The sequence below is a fragment of the Carica papaya genome, chromosome 5 (genome assembly GCF_054855325.1).
Source record: "Carica papaya isolate Zhongbai chromosome 5, ASM5485532v1, whole genome shotgun sequence".
Classification (NCBI taxonomy): Eukaryota; Viridiplantae; Streptophyta; class Magnoliopsida; order Brassicales; family Caricaceae; genus Carica; species Carica papaya.
In genome coordinates, this window is record NC_142313.1 from 12642400 (window position 1) to 12665087 (window position 22688).

General features: G+C 36.3%; 2 protein-coding genes across 4 annotated transcripts; both read right to left on the minus strand.

Moving 5' to 3' along the window:
* Nucleotides 1–1929: 1929 nt before the first annotated feature.
* Nucleotides 1930–4584, minus strand: LOC110814167 (3-oxo-5-alpha-steroid 4-dehydrogenase (DUF1295)). 3 transcript variants are annotated; one of them, XM_022041542.2, is made up of 4 exons: nucleotides 4445–4584; nucleotides 3199–4359; nucleotides 2822–3085; nucleotides 1930–2707 (listed from the first exon to the last, which is right to left on the minus strand). In XM_022041542.2, the coding sequence occupies exons 2-4, from the start codon at nucleotides 3427–3429 to the stop codon at nucleotides 2228–2230; spliced, it is 975 nt and encodes a 324-aa protein (XP_021897234.1). In that variant the 5' UTR covers nucleotides 3430–4359; nucleotides 4445–4584; the 3' UTR covers nucleotides 1930–2227. The 3 variants fall into 3 exon arrangements, with proteins under 3 accessions (XP_021897234.1, XP_021897232.1, XP_021897233.1); XM_022041540.2 differs by lacking the exon at nucleotides 4445–4584 and having other exon boundaries at nucleotides 3199–3690; nucleotides 3961–4309; XM_022041541.2 differs by lacking the exon at nucleotides 4445–4584 and having other exon boundaries at nucleotides 3199–3743; nucleotides 3961–4309.
* On the minus strand, nucleotides 4461–15967 carry TOC33 (translocon at the outer envelope membrane of chloroplasts 33). Its single transcript, XM_088219443.1, has 8 exons — nucleotides 15802–15967; nucleotides 15506–15624; nucleotides 15271–15382; nucleotides 14571–14691; nucleotides 14190–14454; nucleotides 5102–5170; nucleotides 4853–5014; nucleotides 4461–4763 (listed from the first exon to the last, which is right to left on the minus strand). Exons 2-8 carry the CDS (start codon nucleotides 15599–15601, stop codon nucleotides 4695–4697), a joined length of 894 nt encoding a protein of 297 aa, XP_088075569.1. The 5' UTR covers nucleotides 15602–15624; nucleotides 15802–15967; the 3' UTR covers nucleotides 4461–4694.
* Between the last annotated feature and the right edge of the window lie 6721 nt (nucleotides 15968–22688).

The following is a 22688-nucleotide window of genomic DNA, read 5'->3' on the forward strand; positions in this document are numbered from 1 at the left end:
AAAAAAATAATAATAATAGTAACAATAATGATAATATTATCTGAGTATGGACAAATTAAATCTCCCTATCCTCTTAGATTTTAACTATTACTATTATTATTACAAAAAAAAATTTGTTGCCAGACAAAATTAAAATATGACACATAAGCTTATGTCAGTAGATAGGTGTTTTACGTATTTTCGTTTAGTTTCATTTTCTACACTTAATTTTCCTCCATTAGACCTGGTGTATCTTTTAGTGTCTAATTTCATCTTAGACGGATTAGTGAGTAACTCCATTTTATATTTATTATAAATTATTATTACAGCAATCATGAGTACGATAATTTCTACTAAAATATATTAAAAATTCTGTTTAGAATTATAAGAGTTGAATTGATACAGAGATAGAGCATTTCAAAATGAAAATTGAAATGTATTATTTTAATTACAAATAAAATAATTTATATCACCTCAATTTTTTTGTTATTTTATTGTACTCTACATTTTCTCATATGATTTTATAAATAAAGTATATACTATGTCCCAAACATAGTCGTGGACACTAATCTACCTTCTAACCTCCTCACAAAAAAAGGCTCAAACTCTGAGTTCTACATGGAAGAGGGAGAAAAAAGAGAGAAAAAAAAAAATCAATTATAAGTTTAAAAAATAAGAACTATACAAAAGATTGTGCATAGAAGTATTAAGAAGTTTTATTACTACAACAGAAATATTAAGAAATTTCAGGTATTAATCTATTCTTTTAATATAATATTTAAAAAGAAAAACCAAATTATATCTTTAAATGGGCATAAAAACACTGTAAATATCTTTTCTTTTTTCCAAGTAACTCATCATTGCTCCTCAAACATTTAACAATTACTTCAATAGGTGGCTAAGAAGATCTACTTACATAGGTTGTACTTGTGATGGATATGCCATTACTTCAACAAGGGCTTGAAGCAATCTGGTGTATGCCTGCTCAAAGTTGGCAATGCAATTATATTATTTGAAATAAAAGAAAAAGTAAATAAAAAAAAAAAATTATTATTAGATATAAAAAATAGTAGTGCATGTCAGATAAAAGGCAGACGCTGAAGAACAAAAACTCTCCCCATCTCTGTTTACTAGTTTGTTTATGCAATAATAAAAACAAAAGGAGAAGAAACAACAATTCTGACACCCCAAAATGTAGCTAGAAGAGAGGCTACAGACAGATCTCATCACATGCATTTGCAGAATTCTCCATTCCTCAATTATCTAAAATCAGACTTTACAAACAATCATGTCTTTTTCCTCACACTGCATAGAATTTTACTAATATTCATGCCAAAATCGAATAAATGTTAACTCACAAGTGCTAACTGAGCTCAGACATCTGTAGCCAAGCACGAGTAAAAGTCGACAATCAAATATGACATAAAACTTGGCAATTGGTTATTATAACAATGAGCAAGATCTTAATGTATGGGGTAAGCTGATATATAAATGTCTCATTCCCCTTTTGTTGGTCCACATTGTAGAATAACTTTGTATATTACAACTACCGAGGTGGTGGTGAAGTTGATCGGTAGCTAGTAATTTATGCAGGCTGTCTTGTCTTAAACAGTAACTCAGAACTTTCAGGTAATCTCTTGTACATTTCATAAATGAGATCTTACCGAAGTTTCCCTCACAGATACACCTAAAACACAAGTAAACTACCAGGATGTAGCGGTATGTACATATCTATCGTACGACATTGGATACACCCACCAAGTTAATCGCTCTAACCAACAGATCACTTAGTATACCAACTAATACCCACTTGCCCAAGCTTTCAAGAAAGGCGATTAAAAAGCCAGTATTTTTTATGTCATTTCATCTTTATTTTACTGCTTCTGAATTTTGAGGCAAAGAAGCAGTTAGCAGCAGACGCATCCTCACGATAATATGAAGCTAAATTCATAAGGCATGAATCATAAACTCCCATATTAAATATTTAGTTACACTTTGTAGAGATTTCACACTTACTACATCATACAGCTTCAAAGAAATATTGGAAAATAGAAATTTTAGAGAAAAGCTGAGAGAATTCTCACAACTCTGTTCAAAGATATTTGAGCAGGCAGAAATAACTCCCATCCTCCTTCCAATTCAACAAAGTACATGAACAAGTGCTCAAGGTACAAGATAGGAATTCAAGATATGGATGATATGAAATAAGTTAAATTCCGAAGCTTGTACCACAGTTACAAATGTCAGATCAAGTGTCCTTCTCTTTAACTGCAGATGCAGATGACCTGAACCAGGGGATCCACACTGATGTTGTCTTCTGATATAGACTGTACGCTTCAGCTCTATATTGTTGCTTCAACATTCGTTCCTCCACAAGCAAAGTCACATAAGCTAAACACAAGCTATTGATTAGTGCTCCAACAACAGTCCATCCCTGTCCCAAGTTCCATGCAAATATAACCAGTCCCCACCACCATAATTGTTCCCCAAAATAGTTAGGATGACGCGAGTACTGCCACAACCCACTGTCTAAATTAGGCACCACTGGCTTTCCAAGCTGTTTTAGCTTGTTGTTTCTGGTTACAAATTCATGGAGCTGTGTGTCAGCGTAGTGTGCTATGACAATGCCACTGAAGCAAACCGACACAGCAACAAAATCCCAGACATTCAACGCCTTATCAATCGAATGAACCACATACAACGGGAGACAAATCCCAATAAGGAAAACCTGCATAATTCAGCATAAAGAGATTCTTTCAGGCAATTCATTGAACAGTCAGATTCATTTTCAGGTTCGTCATGTTATGTTAGCCTCAACCAGCTAGAAACAGTTCAAATTTACCTGCTGCGAAGCGTAGACGGCGAAGAATGAGACCCACCACCAGTGTTTGCCATATTGTCGGCGCAAATCGTAGAACCTCCAATCTTCCCTCGCACCCCACTGCCATTTTTCACGCCTGAAGTAATTGTGGGTGAGCCTGATACTCCACACCCACGTCATTACCATCACAATTCTAGATCTCCACCAATTGTACTGCGCCAAAGGGTGCGTTGCGTAGTAGTGAAGAAGCATCACCGGTATGACAGTCCAATACAAATCTATCATCTGCAAACAAGGAACCAGCAAAATTCATGTCGACCAGGAAAGAGATAAAGGAACTAGGAATTATAACTAAGAACAGATCAAATTAGACGAAGAGGAAGGAAATTAGTACTGACCCAGTGACTGGATTGGATTTGACCGATGACCCAGAAAAGGACGTTGACATTGAAGAAGAAGAGGATGTTGGCTAAGAGAAGAGGCTGGTTAAAGCACCACGAAAACAGAGAAGAGAGAAAGCTGGTTTCTCCGGTAGGAGACTGTTGGTAGTTGAGGAAGAAGACATAAAACAATATTGACGGAAGCGAAACGAGAAATGCAATCACCGCATTTTTCAAGTTACCGGCCATATCGAGATCTCTAACTGGCTTTTTTGGTGGCTGCTTACATTTCGAATCACAAGCCTACTTATATCTGTAGTTTTTGCTCTGCAACGTTCAAAAAGTAAATAGAAAAAGGACAACGGAGGAGTCTGGAGTGGATCTGTCCGTTGATGACGGAAGCGGTTGCCCACAGCTAATTGCCGATGGCCCATAGGCATGATTAGGTTTAGTTAATCATACTCATGATTTGATGAATTTTAAAATTTGGAATTTGTTTGGAGGAGTTTTCTGCAAAAAAAAAAAGAACAAAAAATGTCTGCAATCTGCAATCTTCGTGATTTCTGCTAAGATTGACACTGGTCAATTTTCACGGTCATACATTAAAACATTACTAAGTAATTTACTTAATAGTAAATAAAAAAATAAAAAATAAATAAATTCGCGTAGCAGAAAATAATTAATTTGAAAATTAACAGGAAAGGCAAATATTAAGATTTCAAATCATGTAAAAGCCGTTCAGAATCTGTGTACAATCATGAGAGTTGTTAACATGCTTACGGTGTCTTTAATGATGATGGTGATTTACGGCCGATAGCTGCAATCATATGCTCAAATGCCTATGTACATTATCATGGTCCCCCCATGGCCATCCTCTTATTCTTCATCTTCCAGACCTTCCAATCTCTCCCCAATCTACGCACATAGAAAGCAAAAACCTGCCCAACTCACTTCCAGCCACCTACTCTTGGGATGGAGGGGCCATCCATGGCTGCTCCCGCCGCTTCATAGGCTTAAAAGAAAGGGCAGAGGGTCCTCTTCAACATGCAATATTTTATTCCTACTTTAGCAGGCTTGGTTAGGTGCTGGAGAAAATTATGTTCCCTAAAGCATATCAGTGCTCGAAGCATCATGGGCTGTTCTGGTCATTCCGATCTCTCTACTTCAAATCAAAACAAGCTGGAATAACAGGTCAGATGCTCAAATTTATTTGCCATCCAGATTGAAGAAAGGGAACAAGAGAGAAAAAACAAAAACAGAAAACCTGAGATAAAATGCAGTGACAGATAAGCAGCAACTCTATTCTCCAACCAAAAAGAAAACTGAAGGTACAGATCCTGCCTACTAGAAGAATTACACAGAGCAGACTACAGACTACTAAAAGAAACATTAACAAGCTTCAGGAATGACAAATTTTAATCTGGAAAGACTGAAAAAAAGAAACAATAATAACAAAAAAGCACTGGAAAGGGATAACAGGATTAGCAGTTGATGAGACAACCATCTTGCAGCTCTCACAAAGGTCTGCCGCTTTTTGCTATGTCATTTCTGATCGCTCTTTGTATCAATTTGACAACAACAAACTGCAACACGGACAGATGAGCCAGTTTAATTGATTTTATAACAAATTAGTCAACTGAAACTTCAAGTTACAGAAGTCCAGAAACTTTACCTGAACCGCAATTATGAGTGGGATCAACATCTTTCCCCTGTCATCTGAGTTAGACCCATCTATCAACTTCTTGTCAACCACAATAGCTTTGCTCCTACTAGTTGCAACATCTACAATTCCTTTTACCAAGTTTGGAACCCAAGTTTCACCATTTGGAAGAACCTACATCACCACAGGAAGCAATATTTTCAAGAACAAAACCACCAAAACAAGCAAATCATCCACAATTTTAGGAAAGGTGGTACAGACCTTTTCGTCATTCTCATTTTTATTGCATCTCCCACTGTTCTCAACCAAAATAACTGGAACAAAAGAGTCCTACAAGAAACAAAAATGAGCAGCAACCAACTGAGCTTAGCAGTAATCGGATGAAGTAGCAGTTCTCTCATGTAGCAGTCTATTCTGTTTTTTCATCCAAGTTCATGAGCCGATAAGGCTACCAAAAACTGAATCTCCTATGATGCCATTACGAGTACAAGTCACTATCTTTTACATGTCTACCCATAAAACTCCACTTTCCAGACATTGATCTATGCAACTCCCTAATTTTACATTTTAAACGTTTCACAGGATTTGAAGCGAAGACATGTTTTATTATCCATGTTTAATATCTTCTAGCCGCAATTTTGTATAATCTGATTTAGACAAAAAAAAAACTGTCACCATGTGATAAAATTTTGTTCCTCCACTGATTACAATCTGCCTTAGGTTCAAGAATGAAAACACAGGCCACATCCCACTCAAAATTATCAACTTATCCAGGGTAGAATTCAAGTGGAAGAATTTCAGTTGGAAAAATATAGGCAGCACATGGAGAAAATAAAGGATAAAGGTAAAAATCTACAGAAAAATGGCTTTCGATATTAGTCAGTGCAACTGGATTAAATGGTTCATCTCTTCAGCCTCCTTTGTTGTTCTGATTAATGGGGGACCTTGCAGGTTCTTCAAGCCCTCCTGAAGCAAGGTAACTCTCTATCCCCCTTTCATGTTATTTTGTTCATGGAAACTTTCAACAAGATGACCACCAATGCCATAGAGAAAAATCTGTTTCAGAGGAGGAGGATGGTGAGAATGAGCAGGTGCTGGCCCATCTCCTCTTTGCTACTCTCTTTTGTAAGCAAACATAGCCTCATTCATCTATATTAGATGCCTCCTGTTGCATTTTAGGCTCTCTGCTTAGAGATCCATCTAGACAAATCAGAATTGGTCCATCTGGAGGGTGTGCTTGCTCAAATTTGGAATCCCATGATCAGTAACATGGAAACATCGCTAGCAGTTGGAAAAGAAGATATCTCCCTAGAGGTGGCAGATTTACTCTCATTAGAAATACACTCTCTAATCTCCAAATTTATTCAATTTTTCTGTTCTCCATGCTCATCACTGGCTAAAAGCCTTGAAGAAATCCAGTGTCGTTTCCTTCAGAGCAACTTGGAGAAGAGAGGAATTATCACCTGGTTAATTGGAAATATATCAAACAGCCTATATCTGCTTGGGGTTGAAGTATTTGATCTCTCTCCCTATTTAATATGGCTCTCGGGCTCGGTGATTATGGAGACTTCATATGAGTCAAAGGAAGCTGTGGTGGAAGATGATTAGGACTAGATATGGCCTCATGAAAGGGGATTGAATGACAGGTATGAGTAATAATGCCCAAGCTTTGAGTTCATTGAAAAACATTATAAATAATTGTCATGAGGATTCTGACCTTATTAATTCCAAGGGCTGGATATGGATTTAGAATAAACTTATGGGAGAACTTGTAGTGCGGCACCTCTTGAAATATCCTTTCCAATCACTTTTAAACTAACTTTTAAAAAAGAAGCTAAAGTTTGGGATTGTTTTGAGCAGATCAGGGTTGTGTTTCCCAGCAGATTACCTCTCTAAATACATCTACAAAGAAGATTAAAAAATTGTAAAAATTTGAGAAAAATATTTACTTTATTTTCTACTAGATTTTTTATGTTAAAAATGATAAATATATGTATAAAAATTTCCAAATACAAATAAGAAAATTTTATTATAGAAATTATAATATTATGAGAGAAATTAATGGCAGAGCTATACACAAAAAATATCACGGTTATTTAGGTAATAAAATATTCGTGTCAATACTTCTCTCAAGTTGATGCAAAGATATCGCACATGCCCAATTTGCATATCAAGTTGTAAAGAATTTTGTTGCAAAATCTTTTGGTGAAAATGTCTGTCACCTGATTGTTAGAAGACACATGATGTAAGCATAAGGAGTCACCAACCACTTTTTCTTTTATGAACTGACGCGGTTAATCTCAACATGTTTCGTCCGATTATGTTGAACTGAATTTTGGACAATACTAATAACTGCTTTATTGTCACAAAACAACAATAAACTTTCTTTTTTAAACAATTTTAATTTCTTAATTAGTTTTTACACCCATAATAATTCACATACCCTTGAGCCATTGCTCTGTATTCTACTTCAGCATTAGAACAGACAACTATACTGAGCTTTCTGTTTTTTCATGTAATCAAATTGCCTTCAACGAATGTGCAGTATCTGGTAATTGACCTTGTATCATCTGTAGATTCAGTCCAATCGACATCCGAAACCGAGTCTGGTCACAATTTGCTGGGAGGATGCGCAACACTGCGCGTTTGGGAAGTGTGAAAACTAGAGAGTAGATCACGATAATCAAAGAAAGAGGAAGGGCGTGCAGCTCTGCGTCAAAAACAATAGGAACTCGATGTGAAAAACCAGCAAAAAACATGCACGGCTGCGTGAAAACAGATCTGCAAAATAGGGACCTTACACGAGTGGCCGTGTGTGAATTAGAGCAGATGGGTCGGGTGAGACCGAACATGCAATGCGTGAAGGGAAGGGTTGTGTGTGAAGAAGTGGCACAATGCGCAAATAGGTGGGTTGAGTTGTGCATGCGCAAAGGGACTAGGTGCTGTGTGCGAGGGAGCCAGACACCATGCGTGAAGGAACCAGAGAAGCAGCGCAAACCAAAGGCGTCGGGCGTGCGCGATAAAATTAGACACCGTGCGCAAGGGAAGCAGAGTGAACCAGCGAGTCGGGTCAGGTTGCATGAACCAGAAAAGGGAGCAGCGGGAACCAGAGGCCATGTGCGAGGAAGCAACGGGAACAACTAGGTGCGACCGAAGCAGAGGGGTCGGGTAGGGCAGAGATGAACACTGGAATAGAGCGACAGGCCACCGGTGGGGTTAGGACCCCATTTGAATGGGGGTTGAGAATATTCTAAGGTTTTAAAGAAATTCTGAAATTAAAAAATCCTAAAATACCCTTATTTTACTCTAATATCATGTAGAAATTTAGAAAAAATATTTACTTTATTTTCTACTATATTTTTACCGTTACAAATGACTCATATATATACAAGAATTTTTAGGTACAAATAAGAAAATTTTCCCTATAAGAATTACAATATTATGAAAGAAATTAATGGTAACTCTATATAGAAAAAATATCACGGTCATTTAGATAACAAAATATTCATACCAACAGAAATATGTAACCCTTTATCAGGTTCCTTAGACATATACTCAGCCAAGGATTAGGGTTAAGAATAGTAGAGTAGCATTAGGGAGAAGAAGGCAGCGAGAAATGAGAAAGAAATGAGGGAGAAAAGAGAGGAAGAAAAGAGGAAGAAGGAAGAAAAGGTGAAAGACAGAATTTTCTGGTAATTGAAATCAGTAATCGTATGCCTGCTTTGCATTGCTATATTCCAGCCTTTTCTACCCCTTACTGCTAATTCTGCTCCCAAATAAGACAAATGACAGAAAGAAGCAAATTAGAAAAGTAAAACAGAAAACCAAAAAAAGAAATCAAATATGCTAGAGGCAGTACATCTGCAACGAACCCTAGTAACTAAACCTAACATTTGCTAAAACACTAGTAATTAACTGTAGTGATCAGAATTTGATACTAATGACCTGATAACCAGTCATTTGGTTACCATTAAGGGTTGACGCCTCTTCTTGTACACCTTTGGTGGCTTCATGGGCCCTGCAGGTGGGATCTGTGATGTATGGGATGCTGGACTTGGGTCCTCAACCCTTACAATCCCCCCTTCCCTCCCACCTGCCTTAAAGTCTATCCTTGTCCTCAAGGCAGAAACTGGAAAATGTTTCTGCAGATCAATTTCATCTTCCTTGGTGGCTTCCCCCTCAGATTACATTCCTTTTATGCAAGACAAGACTGTCAAAGGTTCAGTCCCCAGTAAGCCTTCTTGGTCCACAACTGGGATGGCTGGCCTTGGGCTCTCCCTCTCCCTCTCTCTCCCTCCCTCTCCCCCTCTCTCCCCCTCTCTCCCTCCCTCCCTCCCTCTCGCCCCCTCCCTTCCTCTCTCTCCCTCCCTCCCTCCCTCTCGCCCCCTCCCTCCCTCTCGCCCCCTCCCTTCCTCTCTCTCCCTCCCTCCCTCCCTCTCGCCCCCTCTCTCCCTCTTGCCCCCTCTCTCCCTCTCCCCCTCTCTCCCTCTCCCTCCCTGTCCCCCTCTCCCTCCCTCTCCCCCTCCCCCTCCCTCTCTCTCTCCCCCTCTCCCTCCCTCCCTCCCTCTCTCTCCCTCTCCCTCCCCCCCTCTCCCTCCCCCTCTCCCTCCCCCTCCCCCCCTCCCCCTCCCTCCCCCCCCCCCCCGCTCCCCCCCCCTCTCTCTCTCCCTCTCCCTCTCTCTCCCTCCCTCTCCCTCTCTCTCCCCCTCTCTCCCCCTCTCTCCCTCTCCCTTCCTCCCCCTCTCGCCCCCTCTCGCCGCCTCTCTCCCTCTTGCCCCCTCTCTCCCTCTCCCCCTCTCTCCCTCCCCCTCTCCCCCTCTCTCCCTCTCCCTCCCTGTCCCCCTCTCCCTCCCTCTCCCCCTCCCCCTCCCTCTCTCTCTCCCCCTCTCCCTCCCTCCCTCTCTCTCCCTCTCTCCCCCATCCCTCCCCCCCTCCCCCTCCCCCTCCCCCCCTCCCGCTCCCCCCCCCCCTCTCTCTACCTCTCCCTCTCTCTCTCCCCCATCCCTCCCCCCCTCCCCCTCCCCCTCCCCCCCTCCCGCTCCCCCCTCCCTCTCTCTCTCCCTCTCCCTCTCTCTCTCCAAGTCCATCCTTGTCCTCAAGGCAGAAATCTGGAAACTGTTTCTGCAGATCAATTTCATCTTCCCAGGTGGCTTCCTCAAGATCCCAATTCTTCCACCGTACCAGAACTTGTTCAACTCTTATTCCCCCTCAGATCACATTCCTTTTATGCAAGGCTCTCAGAGGTTCAGTCCTGAATATATCTTCAAAGCGCATATGTTTTCCTGAGTAGGACTTCTTAAGTTGAGAAACATAGAACACTGGATGGATATGGGACCCTTCTGGCAATTTGAGGCAGTAGGTAGCGGCTCCAATTCTCTTTTCTACTTCATATGGCCCGAAGATCTTGGCTGACAGCTTAAGCTGTCTCTTGTTGGACACTGAGACCTACCTGTAGGGTTGTAACTTAAGCAACACTAATTCTTACTCCTCAAATTCACACCTTGACATGTGTTTATCTGCATATTGCTTCATGCAGTTATGTGCTCCCAGGAGATAGTGCCTAAGCATCTGACCCATTTTTTCTCTATCTTCCAAAAACTACTCCAACTTGGCTGAAGGTGTCTTTCCTTCAAAAACATCAGAAAAATGGGGAGGAGGAAATTCATAAAGCACCTGAAGGGGCTCATCTTCAAGGTAGAGTAATGGGTAGTGTTATATCACCAGTCAACCAAACTTAACCATTTGGCTCAAAGTTGCGGGTTATGAAAAGTCATGCAGTGCAGATAGGTTTCCAAAAATTGGTTCAACCTCTCTTTTTGTTCATCCGTGTGTGGAAGATAGGTGGAACTAAGGTGCAAGATGCTACCAGTTAGCCTCATAAATTCTTGCCAAAACAAGCTAGTGAAAACTTTGTCACGATCCACGACTATTACCTGAGGAGGACCGTGTAGTTGGTGGATGTTGTCTACAAAGAGCTGGGCAACTTTGAAGGCTGTAAAGGGCTGCTTAAATGTCCATATTGAGTGAACATGTCCACCACCACCAAGATTGGGTCCATGCCTTGTGATTTGGGTAAGCTTTCCACAAAATCAATCGAGATGTGAGACCAAGCTTGTATGGACAGGTAGGGGCTGCAAGAGGTCTGGCAATGGCACCCTTTCGATTTTACACATTTGGCAAATATTGCATTTTTGCACTCAACTCATTACATCTTGCTTTCCCTTCCCAATAGAAATATTGTTTGAGTCTAGCATAAGTCCCCCTTGTACCAAAAAGGGCTCCCACAGTGGAGCCAAGACATTCTTGGACGAGTCCTTGCCTTAATTCTTTGTTGTCTCCAACCACAAACCTTCCCTTGTAATGCACAACTCTATCAAGAATTTTATAGTGAGGCTTGGTATCTGGTGCCACTCGAAGTTCTTGAATTAAATCAACACCTTAGCATCTCTGCCATAATTGTTTTCTATTTCCTGCACCCATGCCGGTGCAACCATGATAACCAGTGTACTCAGCTCGCTGTCCGCTTCTATTTCTGTCCTCCTCTCACCCAATTGTTCCTCTTTTGTATCCCTCTGTTAGAGGATATCCACCACCTTATTTCTACCTCTTTTTAATACTGAATTTTGCAATTCAGGCTCAAACAAGTGTTTGATGCTCTTTTTGTCGGTTTTGATGATGAAAGAGTTTCCCTCCAAGTAATGTCTCCGCTTATAAACCTCATACAAGATGGTTTGTAACTCTTTTAGGGCTCAAAGTCTGGCTAATATATGTAACGGGACACCCTCTTGTATTAGGACAGCTCCAATTCCCCTTCTTCTAACATCAGGATCCGCTACAAAGGGTTGAGTGAAATCTGGTAGTCTCAAAATCGGAGCTGAGGGCATCTTTTCCTTCAACAGTTCAAAAGCTTTCAAGGCTTCTTTGATCCACTTGAATCCATTATTCTTGAGCATGTTTGTGAGAGGGCAGCTGATCAACCCATGCGCCGGATATGAAGCAAGTCGTTCGTGTTGAGCCTTTGATTGATAGCATCACATACAAAGACCTCTACTTTCGAAGGAACTTTAGCTTTTCAAAATACCTTGTCATTGTAGAACTATGTAGTTGTGGGGTTTTCAATTAGGTGGCTAAGAAGGACTTATATGAAAACAACCCTGAAGGCTTGAAAATCCAAGACCAACTATTAGGGTCCCATGTAGTGTTGGATCAATTCAAGCATGGTCAGTAGGATTAGAATATCAGAAGTCTCCCTATCATATATGTTTCAATTGAAGCAAAAGTTTCAAGATAGTCCTCCCCCGTTATTAGATGTGCAACTAGAGACATGGGCATTATGGCTACTAGATAACTTACAGGTCTTCTTCTTTAAAAAAAGTCACTATCTTCCCTCATTCTTCCCCTTAACTCTTGGACTCACAAAAAGAATCTTATGCTTTTTATGCTTATGAAAAAAAAAATCAATTTCGCTTGCAATCTCATCCGATTATGTCCCTATAGAAAATCTAAAGCCATAACAAGGTGGTGACCCATGAACAACTTTGAAATGTGTTATTGTTGATTTTAGAGAAAGAAATAATAATTTTATTTCTCACCTTTTAATCTGTTACACTTAAGGTATTTATAAAATTTTTATTCAATTGATATAGAGAAATTCTTATTCTATTATATTTCTAATAATATGAGATTATTATTCACATAAAATCATAAATATATAATATCAACTAATTAAATAATAAATTAAAATAATTAACTACCAAAATATGATAGTTAACACTCCTCCTCAAATTGGTGCAGGGATATATCTCATGTCAACTTGCAGACCAAGTTTTAAAGAACCATTCTATAGTTTACCAATACCAAAGGATGCCCAAAAAGTATTGCAAACTAGAACTAGATCTGTCAGGCAACAGCTGCCTTGGTTCAATTGAAAAACCGGTTCAGGTTCAGCTCAAAAAGGACTCGAAATTGGCTCAAAAAAGGGTTTGCACTCAGCTCAAAAACAACTCAAACTCGGCTCAAAAAAGCTCAAACTCGACTCAAGAAACGATTCGGCTAAAAAACAGCTCGCCTAAAAAACAGCTTGGGTCGGGCTTAATGTTGGCTCGACTGGCTCGGCACAAGCGGCTCAGCTCAAGCTTCAACTACCTAAGCTCAAGTAGATCTACAGTACACGACACGACCACAAAAGTGAAGCAGGTCGCGCCTGCAATCTTATACGAAGGCATAGCAGGCAACATGTCTGCGAAGTGAAGCAGATCGCAGCCAGAAAAGCTTCACCGCATGTGGCTCTGCGTGTGGCGGAGAAAGAAGGTTGTGTGTTTGTGCATCTGTGCAATGCAAATCTCTCAGGCAACGCCTCTTAGTCGATTTGTGTGCGACAGGAAGGAATGTACAATTTGGGTGCTTGTGAAGAGCAAAATCGCGCGGCCAATCAAAATGAGGCAAATCTAAACAAGGCGGTCACGAGGCTCTATGCGCGGTGGAAGAAGGAACCCATGGCTTTGAGCACGGTGGAGGAAGGAACCGGCTGTCTTATCACTTCCTCTGGTATGTCCTCTCTTCCCCTTATCTGGCTCTCTTTCTACTCAACCTATTTTTTTTATTTTAGGGTTTGAAAGAACCTGAAATTAAAACTCTAAAATAGGTTTATTTAACTCTGATATCATGTTGATTTTAGAGAAAAAAATAATAATTTTATTTTTCACCATTTAGGTTGTTACACTTAAAGTATTTATAAAATTCTTATCTTATTCTACTAGATTTCTAATTATATGAGATTATTATTCTTATAAAATCATAATTACATAATATCAACTAATTAAATAATAAAAATCAATTAATTAAATAATAAACTAAAATAATTAACTACTAAAACATGATAGTCAACAATTACTAAAATTTGTAACTCTAGTCAACACTCATGTAGGCATTATCTTATCCTACCATGGTCTCTCTACAAGAATGAAGCACTCCCCAATATAAATTGGAGCTAAAGTATCAACCCTTATTTACTGATATGATCACCCCAAAAAATGTAATTGCTTCAAATATAACTGCCTCCAAAAGGGAAGCATTAGTATTGTAACTACAATCCCATTGTAATGGGAGCCCCAATTAGAAAGCTTGAACTCATTGACCTTACCTCCTACTTTGGTTAACTCACAGGCTCCATGGGAGATCAGATAACCTCCCATCCCAATATTTAACAATTCCCCAAATGAAAAAAAAGTAAAAGCAAATCAATAAATTATTTTGACTGCAGATTTCATTGTAAACCATTGAAGGATACATTTGATGTATTTGTATATAGAAATATGTTTATAAATGAAGATAGAAAGAAATAACCTACCTCAGACTCTCGTTTCCTAATCCGAGCACCCAAGCGGATGGTCTTTATAAGAGCCTCTGATCGTTTAAAGGAAAATACATCATAGCTAAGTTCATCAGGTGGGCATAATTGGGCATGAGTCAGGACAATCAAACTTCTACACCAAATTTCCTTTCCAAAACTTTGGGTAATAGCTTTAATGACCTGCTTGTCTAGGTCATCCACTCTGTATGCATCCAAACGGTCAACAAACAGCATGACATCTATGGTCTTATTCAAGAGAAATCTGCATTGTAAGAACCATCTATGATGATAAGCAATAAGTAATAAGCAAGTTGTAAGCAATGATATCTCATGGAAAATAAATAACTGGAAATAAGGTCACAAAATCCTAGTACTAACCCCTTTATCAACTCGAGTGCTTGATAATTCACATATCCACCCTCCACAAGTCCTGGTGTATCAATGATGTTAATGGTGAATCCTGCCCGGCTGCGTGTAACCATTACTGGTCTCAGCCCCTCTGCCTGCAAATGAAAGAGATTTGTAATAATAGAGATTTGAGGTAGAAATCACAGCACACCAACCCAACAACGCACAGGATTTATCTTTGTTTGGACCATACAGACAATTAAATTTCATTTCATTTGTAAAGGAATAAAAGAATGAAGTCATTTGCAAATGAATTTTACTATTTGCAATAATTCCTGATATTTTATTAGTTTCTGTAGAATTCAATCAATTGTTAGACTTTGGGAAACAGAAACATGAGTATGAAAAGATATTTCAAGTTCTACCTTTCCAAATTCCCAATTTTATTTTCAAATCTCGTCAAATTTGATAAATTTAAAAATGCACTTGGATTCCATATGAAATTCATTTTAAAATGACTTCCATAATTTGGAATATTAAACAAAAAATGTGGATTAACAAATAAATTCTAAACCTTTTACAGAACTAATTCTCCCTCTCTAATGCAGTCTATTTAAGCATGAAAGAGTGGAAGAGGAAAAAGCTCTCCTTCATTCATTCTGTTGTCATTTAAATAGTTTCACTCCCCTTCATTCACTCTGTTGTCATTTAAATAGTTTCAAAAGACTACGTGCCTGGAAAGAACTCACTCTGACGGCTTGTTCTCCGATAAGAGAGTTGACAGTTGAAGATTTCCCCACGCCACCTTTTCCCAAAACGAGAATTGTCAAGACATCAACATTCTGCAACAAAATCAGAATTTTTTTTTTTTTATAAAAAAAAAGGAAAATCACAGAGATAGTTTAATCAACAATATGCAGCCAAAACCATAGTAGCAGCGATAAGGTAAATTCAAATACTAAAACCTGTTGCTTCAACTTCCCGAGCAATTCAATGAGCTTGGACTGCGTGGCGGCGGGGAACTGTTGGAGCCCGACCCATTCACGGATGAGGGACCCCATTGATTCCTTTACCTTACTAATTTCTACACCAAAGAACCCAGAGAACTGGTAGTAAGTATACCATCTCAAACTAAAATGAAATTCGAAAAGAGGGAGAAATGCCGACTGTAATAAACCATAAATCCTTAAGAAATGATAGTAATAACCGAAAAGATAAAGAAGAAGGTAACGGGATGATATATGCTGCAGTTTCTACTTACTTTCAGTGTGGGCTGCAACTGGAAGGAAGCAATGAGTTCATGGAGATTTGGGGATTTAGGAATTTGTTTTTTTCCGCCCAGAGAAATGGTATAATCCTCTCCTCTCCCGGATTTCACTTCGCACTATTATGTATCAGAGTTATACCTTCATGTTATTCCCCAAATGGGTGACCAACAAAAAAAACAAAAAAAAAAATTCTATATTATAAAACCAGTTCCGATTTTAATTTTTCTCCTAGTTTTAATTTTTTTTCATATGCAATTTCTCTATTATATATTATATTGTAGTAAAAGATGTTAAGGTTTCATTTTGAGATGCTTTGTCTATTTTGCATCTGGGATATGTCATTAAGTGTGTCCAAAATATTATAAATATTTTTAATTTTTAGTACAGATGATAACAGTTTTTACAATATACCATAAAAAATAAAATGATGTATATGAGTAAGTATTGTATTATGTTTGGTATTTAGTGGAGTATTAATTTTTTGGACAAGTTTTAGTATTTTTTTAATATTTAAAAATATATATATTAATTTAACTTGATTTATGTTTATGTTTTTTTTGTTTAAAAGTAGAAATATGATAAAATAGTTTTTTTTTAAAAAAAGGTAGTAGTACTTTTAGCTAATAAGAGAAATTCCTTTTAATTTTTTATAAGGTAAAATTAAAATTTAGAAATAGATAATCATGATAAATAATTTCTGTTGTGTAAAGTAGATAATATTTTGAATGAATATATTTATTAACTTATCTTTCATAAGTTAATGAATTAAATATTTTTAAAATAAAGATATAATATTAATTTGTCATTAAGAATTTTATATTTATTATAAATTATTAAAATAACATTTATTTTAATTTTAAATAAAATAAAATATATATTTATATTAAATAAATAAAATACTTTTTAATATAGGAAAATAATAAGTATAAAACTATGCTGACTTTCTTCAAAAATCTCGCAAACATTTACCCTTTTGTTGATTTTTCAATTCACAAATTTTGATTATGAAATGGAGAGGTAACAAATTATAGTAAACCCTAAGTGATTCAATTGATTTATATGTACTTGAATATAGAAGTCTTGAGTAGTAAAGATACGTAGTAATATAGAAACAGTAAGTATTGAAACTTATCTATAATTATTGTATAAAATTAAAAATGGTCACGATACCAATTATAAAAAGATACGATCATTCATAAGTTTATAAAATAGAAATTTTTTTTTTATAAAAGGGTATGACTCTTTATGAATATATAAGGAAAAAAAAATTATTTTTATTTAATTAAAAAAATATATAACATTCAGAAAAAATATACATTATCATTTTTTCTTTGACGTTAAGTTAAATCATAAGTAGATTTGAATTTTCGGGTGTGAAGATTAACCAAAATTCTAATAGCATTTGGGAGAAAATAAAAGTTATCAACAATTGTTTTCTATAAATAGAAAAATAATATTTTATCGTATTGCCTCCCCATTAAAAATAGTCATAATATTCTCTAACAGTAGTATCATAGTCAAATTGTTTGCATCTGTCTCCGTAATAATCATTCTCAATCTAGATTAAATTTGTTGATTTTTTTTTATGATGAATCTAGATGACATATATATTTTTCATTAATAATCAGTAACTTCTTATTTCTTTTATGTGTCAAACACTAAATTATAGTAAACCCTAAGTGATTCAATTGATTTATATGTACTTAAAAATAGAGGTTTTGATTAGCAGAGATACGTAGTAATATAAAAATAGTAAGTATTGAAACTTATCTATAATTGTTGTATAAAATTAGAAATGGTCAGCATACCAATTGTAAAAAAATATGACAATTCGTAAGGTTATAAAATAGAAATTTTTTTTGTAAAAGGGTATGACTCTTTATGAATATATAAGGAAAAAAAATTTGTTTCTATTTAATTAAAAAAAAATAGAAAATATTTAGAAAAAAATGTATTATCATTTTCTCTTTCACGTTAAGTTAAATCATAAGTAGACTTGAATTTTTGGGTATGAAGATTACTCGAAATTCTAATAGTATCTAGGAAAAAATAAAAGTTATCAACAATTGTTTTCTATAAATAGAAAAACAAGTACTTTATCCAATTACTTCCACATTAAAGATAGTCATAATATTCTTTAACATTAATATCATAATCAAATTATTTGCATCTATCTCCGTAATAATCATGCTCAATCTAAATTAAATTTGTTAGTTTTGTTATGATGAATTCAGATGACATATATATTTTTCATTAATAATCAGTAACTTCCTTTTTCTTTTTTATGTCGAACATTAAATTATAGTAAACTCTAAGTGATTTAATTGATTTATATGTACTTAAAAATAGAGGTCTTGATTAGTGTAATATAAAAACAGTAAGTATTGAAACTTATCTATAATTGTTGTATAAAATTAGAAATGGTCACGATACCAATTGAAAAAAGATACGACAATTTGTAAGGTTATAAAATAAATTTTTTTTTTGTAAAAGGGTATGACTCTTTATGAATATATAAGGAAAAAAAATTTGTTTCTATTTAATTAAAAAAAATAGAAAACATTTAGAAAAAAATGTATTATCATTTTCTCTTTCACGTTAAGTTAAATCATAAGTAGATTTGAATTTTTGGATATAAAGATTACCCGAAATTCTAATAGCATCTAAGAAAAAATAAAAGTTATCAACAATTGTTTTCTATAAATAAAAAAATAAGTACTTTATCTAATTACTTCCACATTAAAGATACTGTTAATATTCTCTATAAGTAATATCATAGTTAAATTATATGCATCTATCTCCATAATACTCATGCTTAATTTAGATTAAATTTGTTGATATTTTTATGATGAATCCAGATGAAGATATATGTTTTTCATTAATAATGATTAACTTCTTTTTTATTTCATGCGTCGAACATTAAATTAATATAATTAATAAAAATTAAAAAATCCCAAATATTTTGTCTTACCGTCAGTGGAACAATAAAAAAAAAGGGATGTGTGTGTGCATTGTATGCATGAAGGAAGAAAAAAAATGGGAGAGAGAAAAATGTTGAAGATATATATATATATATATGTAAGCATATATATATATATATAATACTAAAACAATAAAATCAGAGAGGGGAGTCACACTGTGTGTGCTTGAAAGATAAAAAAAAGGAAGAAGATACACTCTGATGTGTGAAAAAAAAAAAAAGCACACCGTGGGCACGTGAAAGAAGAAGAAAAAAATGGGAAGGAAAGAAGAAAATGAGAGAGATATATATATATATATATATAGATATATGCATTATATAGATATATAGAGATATAAATATATATGCATATATGTATATATATATATATATATATACACGTCTATTCTTGGAAAAGAAGAGAAGCCTTAGATGTTAAAAATGGAAATTGAACCATTCACCTTGTCAGCGTTACTCTTAATGTAGCACTTTCATCACCGTTGGGCTACCTGCATGTTTGTATTTTTTTAGCAAATTTGTTGATTTGCAGTACGAATATTTTAATAGTATTTGGTGTGTGCATGTTATTTTATTTATTTGTCCTGACATGTTAATATTTTATAGTATTTTTTTAATTATCATTATACTAATATATATTAATTAGTTTATATACGTTAGTTAGTTACGTATTTTTTTGGTTAAGTTGAAATAATTACATATATTTATGTTATAATTTTTTTATATTAATTAATTTGGTAAAATTAAATAGTTACATTTAATTTTTTTGATTACGATAATTAAACTATAATATTTCTAATTTGTATCATATGTGATAATTATAAGTTTAGTGAAGTTTTCGAACATGTAATATAAATAATAAAAATTTGATAATTTAATTATAAAAAATCATGCCTAATATCTATTTTTTTTATATAGTTGTAGAAATGGTAACCAAGAACATGATTACTGATTTGTCCAACAACGAAAAATTGGATGGGACAAATTATGATATATGGCATAGAAAGATTATGTAATATTTGGGTAAAAAAAAATGACACGAGATAAATTTTTTTCTCTTTAATGTTTAATTTAAAATATTTGATTAATTTAATTTAATTTATTTTTATTTAAGTGAAATTTTGAGAAAAAAATGAATTAAGGACGAGATTGAAAATAATTTTGGAGAAAAAGAGCAAAAATTTAGGTTCTGAGAGTGTTTTTGAAAGAAAAATTAAATAGGATGTCAAAGTATAAATAAAAAAAGTTCGGCCACGTAGGACTGCCCAATTAGCAGCCTAGACGAATCAAAGCGCAACGCATGACAAGGCGCATTGACATCGGTGCCACGTGGGAGGCCACGCTGGCGATCCGCATGCCCCACGATCAAACGATCCAAGCTTGATCTCGCGCGCATGGACGGTCTGGATCTGTTTCCCCCTTACGTGTGATCAGACGGTCAAGATTAATCACGATGAGCGGTTCAGATTTATTTTCTCCTAAAGCACGATCGGACGGACGAGATCGATCATGATGGACGATTTAGATTAACGTGGGATGGTTATAAATACTTCGCACCACACAAAAACCTAAACTCTAACTACCAGCCCCCGTTGGAGAAGAAGAACCAGACGTTGGAGAAGGAGGCCGACCACTGACCGTTGCCGCGCTGGAGCCACTGTCGACCGCCAGAAAAGGTAAAAATTTCTCCTACCTGCTCAGAATTCGATTCTAAGTATCCCTGTGGCCAAATCAGAGTAAGAAAAATGGTGGGTGAGCCAAAAATCACATGTAAAGCCTGGCGGAGCCGTTGCGGCTAAAACTCCAAAACCTTTTCGATGAACCCCTACTCGATTATCGTTTCACGTAATTTTTCAATCATTGTGTTCACTATCCTTTTTTGTGCAGGGTAACCGAATAAAGAATCTCAGCCGCGAAGGAGGACCAGCGGAGCTGCCACACCCGGAGGTCCCCCCACCGGTAGGTTCAGTTTTTTGTGATTTCTTAGCCAACTGAGGTTCCTAACGTGTTTTTTTGCAGGGATACGGCTAAAACTGATTAGTTCACAATTGTCTTGATTCTTGTCTATTTTTTGTACTATCCTACTTACTTGATTTTCGTATAGCATATATTCTTATCTTATAGTTCAATAGTCTTATCAACTTATCTAGTTATTTTATTTATATACCGTCAGCATGAATGTAGTTTTAATTGATTTGTGAATGTGATATGAGATGTTGGTATGAGTTTGTTGGTTGTTTGCTATGAGAATCTTTATGTGAAATATTTATTAGGTACCTAGGAAAAGGGCGGACGAATCCGGTATATAGGAAACCCTACCATGAACGTTATCTCAGTCGGACGGGACTGGGAAGTCCCTTACTGGGAAGGTTTGAGAAGTATGATTCATCCTCATACCAGATGGGGTATCAAGGCAATGAAATGTTTGGTGCCCATTACCGAACGGGATATACGAACGGCTGATTAATTATTAAAATTAAATATTGGGTTCATGAGTAGGAGGGAAATCCCTATGGACCCCCAAGGGTACCAGTAAGTAGGTAAGAAAGGAAAACTATTATCTCTCGTTCTCTTATGTGTGAAAGTAAAAAGTGATATAGATATGGATCTTCATAGGTTGTTTATAGAAAACTCGTTACTGTAGGTACGGAATAGACGGTCTTCTTTATATTAAATGAATTTACTCAAATTAAGTGCTCTATTAGTTGTTTTATGATTTTTACCAATCTTCAGTTTTCAGTATCTGTGATTAGTATCATATTCTTACTGGGCTAGTGTACCTCACCCTTTCATTAACTATTTCAGATCAAGAGAATTAAGACCTAGATCTCAATCAGCAAGAGGATTGTGAGTAGTTCATTATCCAGACTTTCTTCAAGTACTAGTGAAGGTTGTCCTAAAATATTTAGTTATTCGCTTTTTGTTTCATTTCTTTAATTTCTATTTGTCTTTTATAAGGAATATTCCCATAGTCTTATTGGGCATTCAAAATTATTGTGTAAGGAATATAAACTCTAACTCTATTAATTGCTTCTGCATTAAATTTATGAATTTATTTTCCTTTAAGTTTCGGGTCTTTACAGTTGGTATCTGAGCCGTATTCCTCAGAATTATTCCTTGTACAAAGATTTAAAAACACCAAATACAAACTACCACTCAACCTTTAATTGTGAAATACAGGCATAAGAAAATGAGAAGAGGAAGAACCCCACTAAATCGAGCAACTCGGGATGACTCATTTCAAGAGAATGTTAACCGACTCTTTGCGATGCTGGAGAGACTCATCTCTGCCCAGTAGCCCTGGAAGGAAATGATGGAGCCACCCTTGCAGCGGGAAGATTCAGAGCCACCTCAGTATAACCTTGCTCCTCCACTGTACCATCCCGACACCATTACAGTACAATCTGGTGCCTCCACCACATCATCCAGTACTGTCAAATACAACTCGTTGTCTCCACTATATCATCCGACACCACCACAGGGCCATACGGTCCCTCCCTAACATAATCCAGTTCCTCTTCCGCGGGACCTAGTTCCATCCATGATGGAACTACGCTACATTAAAAGGTACAAAAGACTAAACTCATTTACTTTTGCAGGTGCATCCTCTTTTGAAGATGCCGAGTATTGGTTTGCTGAGATAGAGAAGACTTTCGCGACTATTAGGGTGGTTCCTGAACCGAAAGTTGTACTTGTCACCTACATACTTGTAGGAGAAGCAGACAATTGGTGACATCTCAAGTAGGCCATCTTGCCCGATCTAGTTATTTGGGAACAGTTTTTGATGACCTTCAATATAGAGTACCTCCCATAGCACCTCTGATATTTGAAGGAGATGGAGTTTGTACAACTAGTACAAGGTGAGATGACTATGTCGGAAAATGCCCGAAGGTTCCTAGAGTT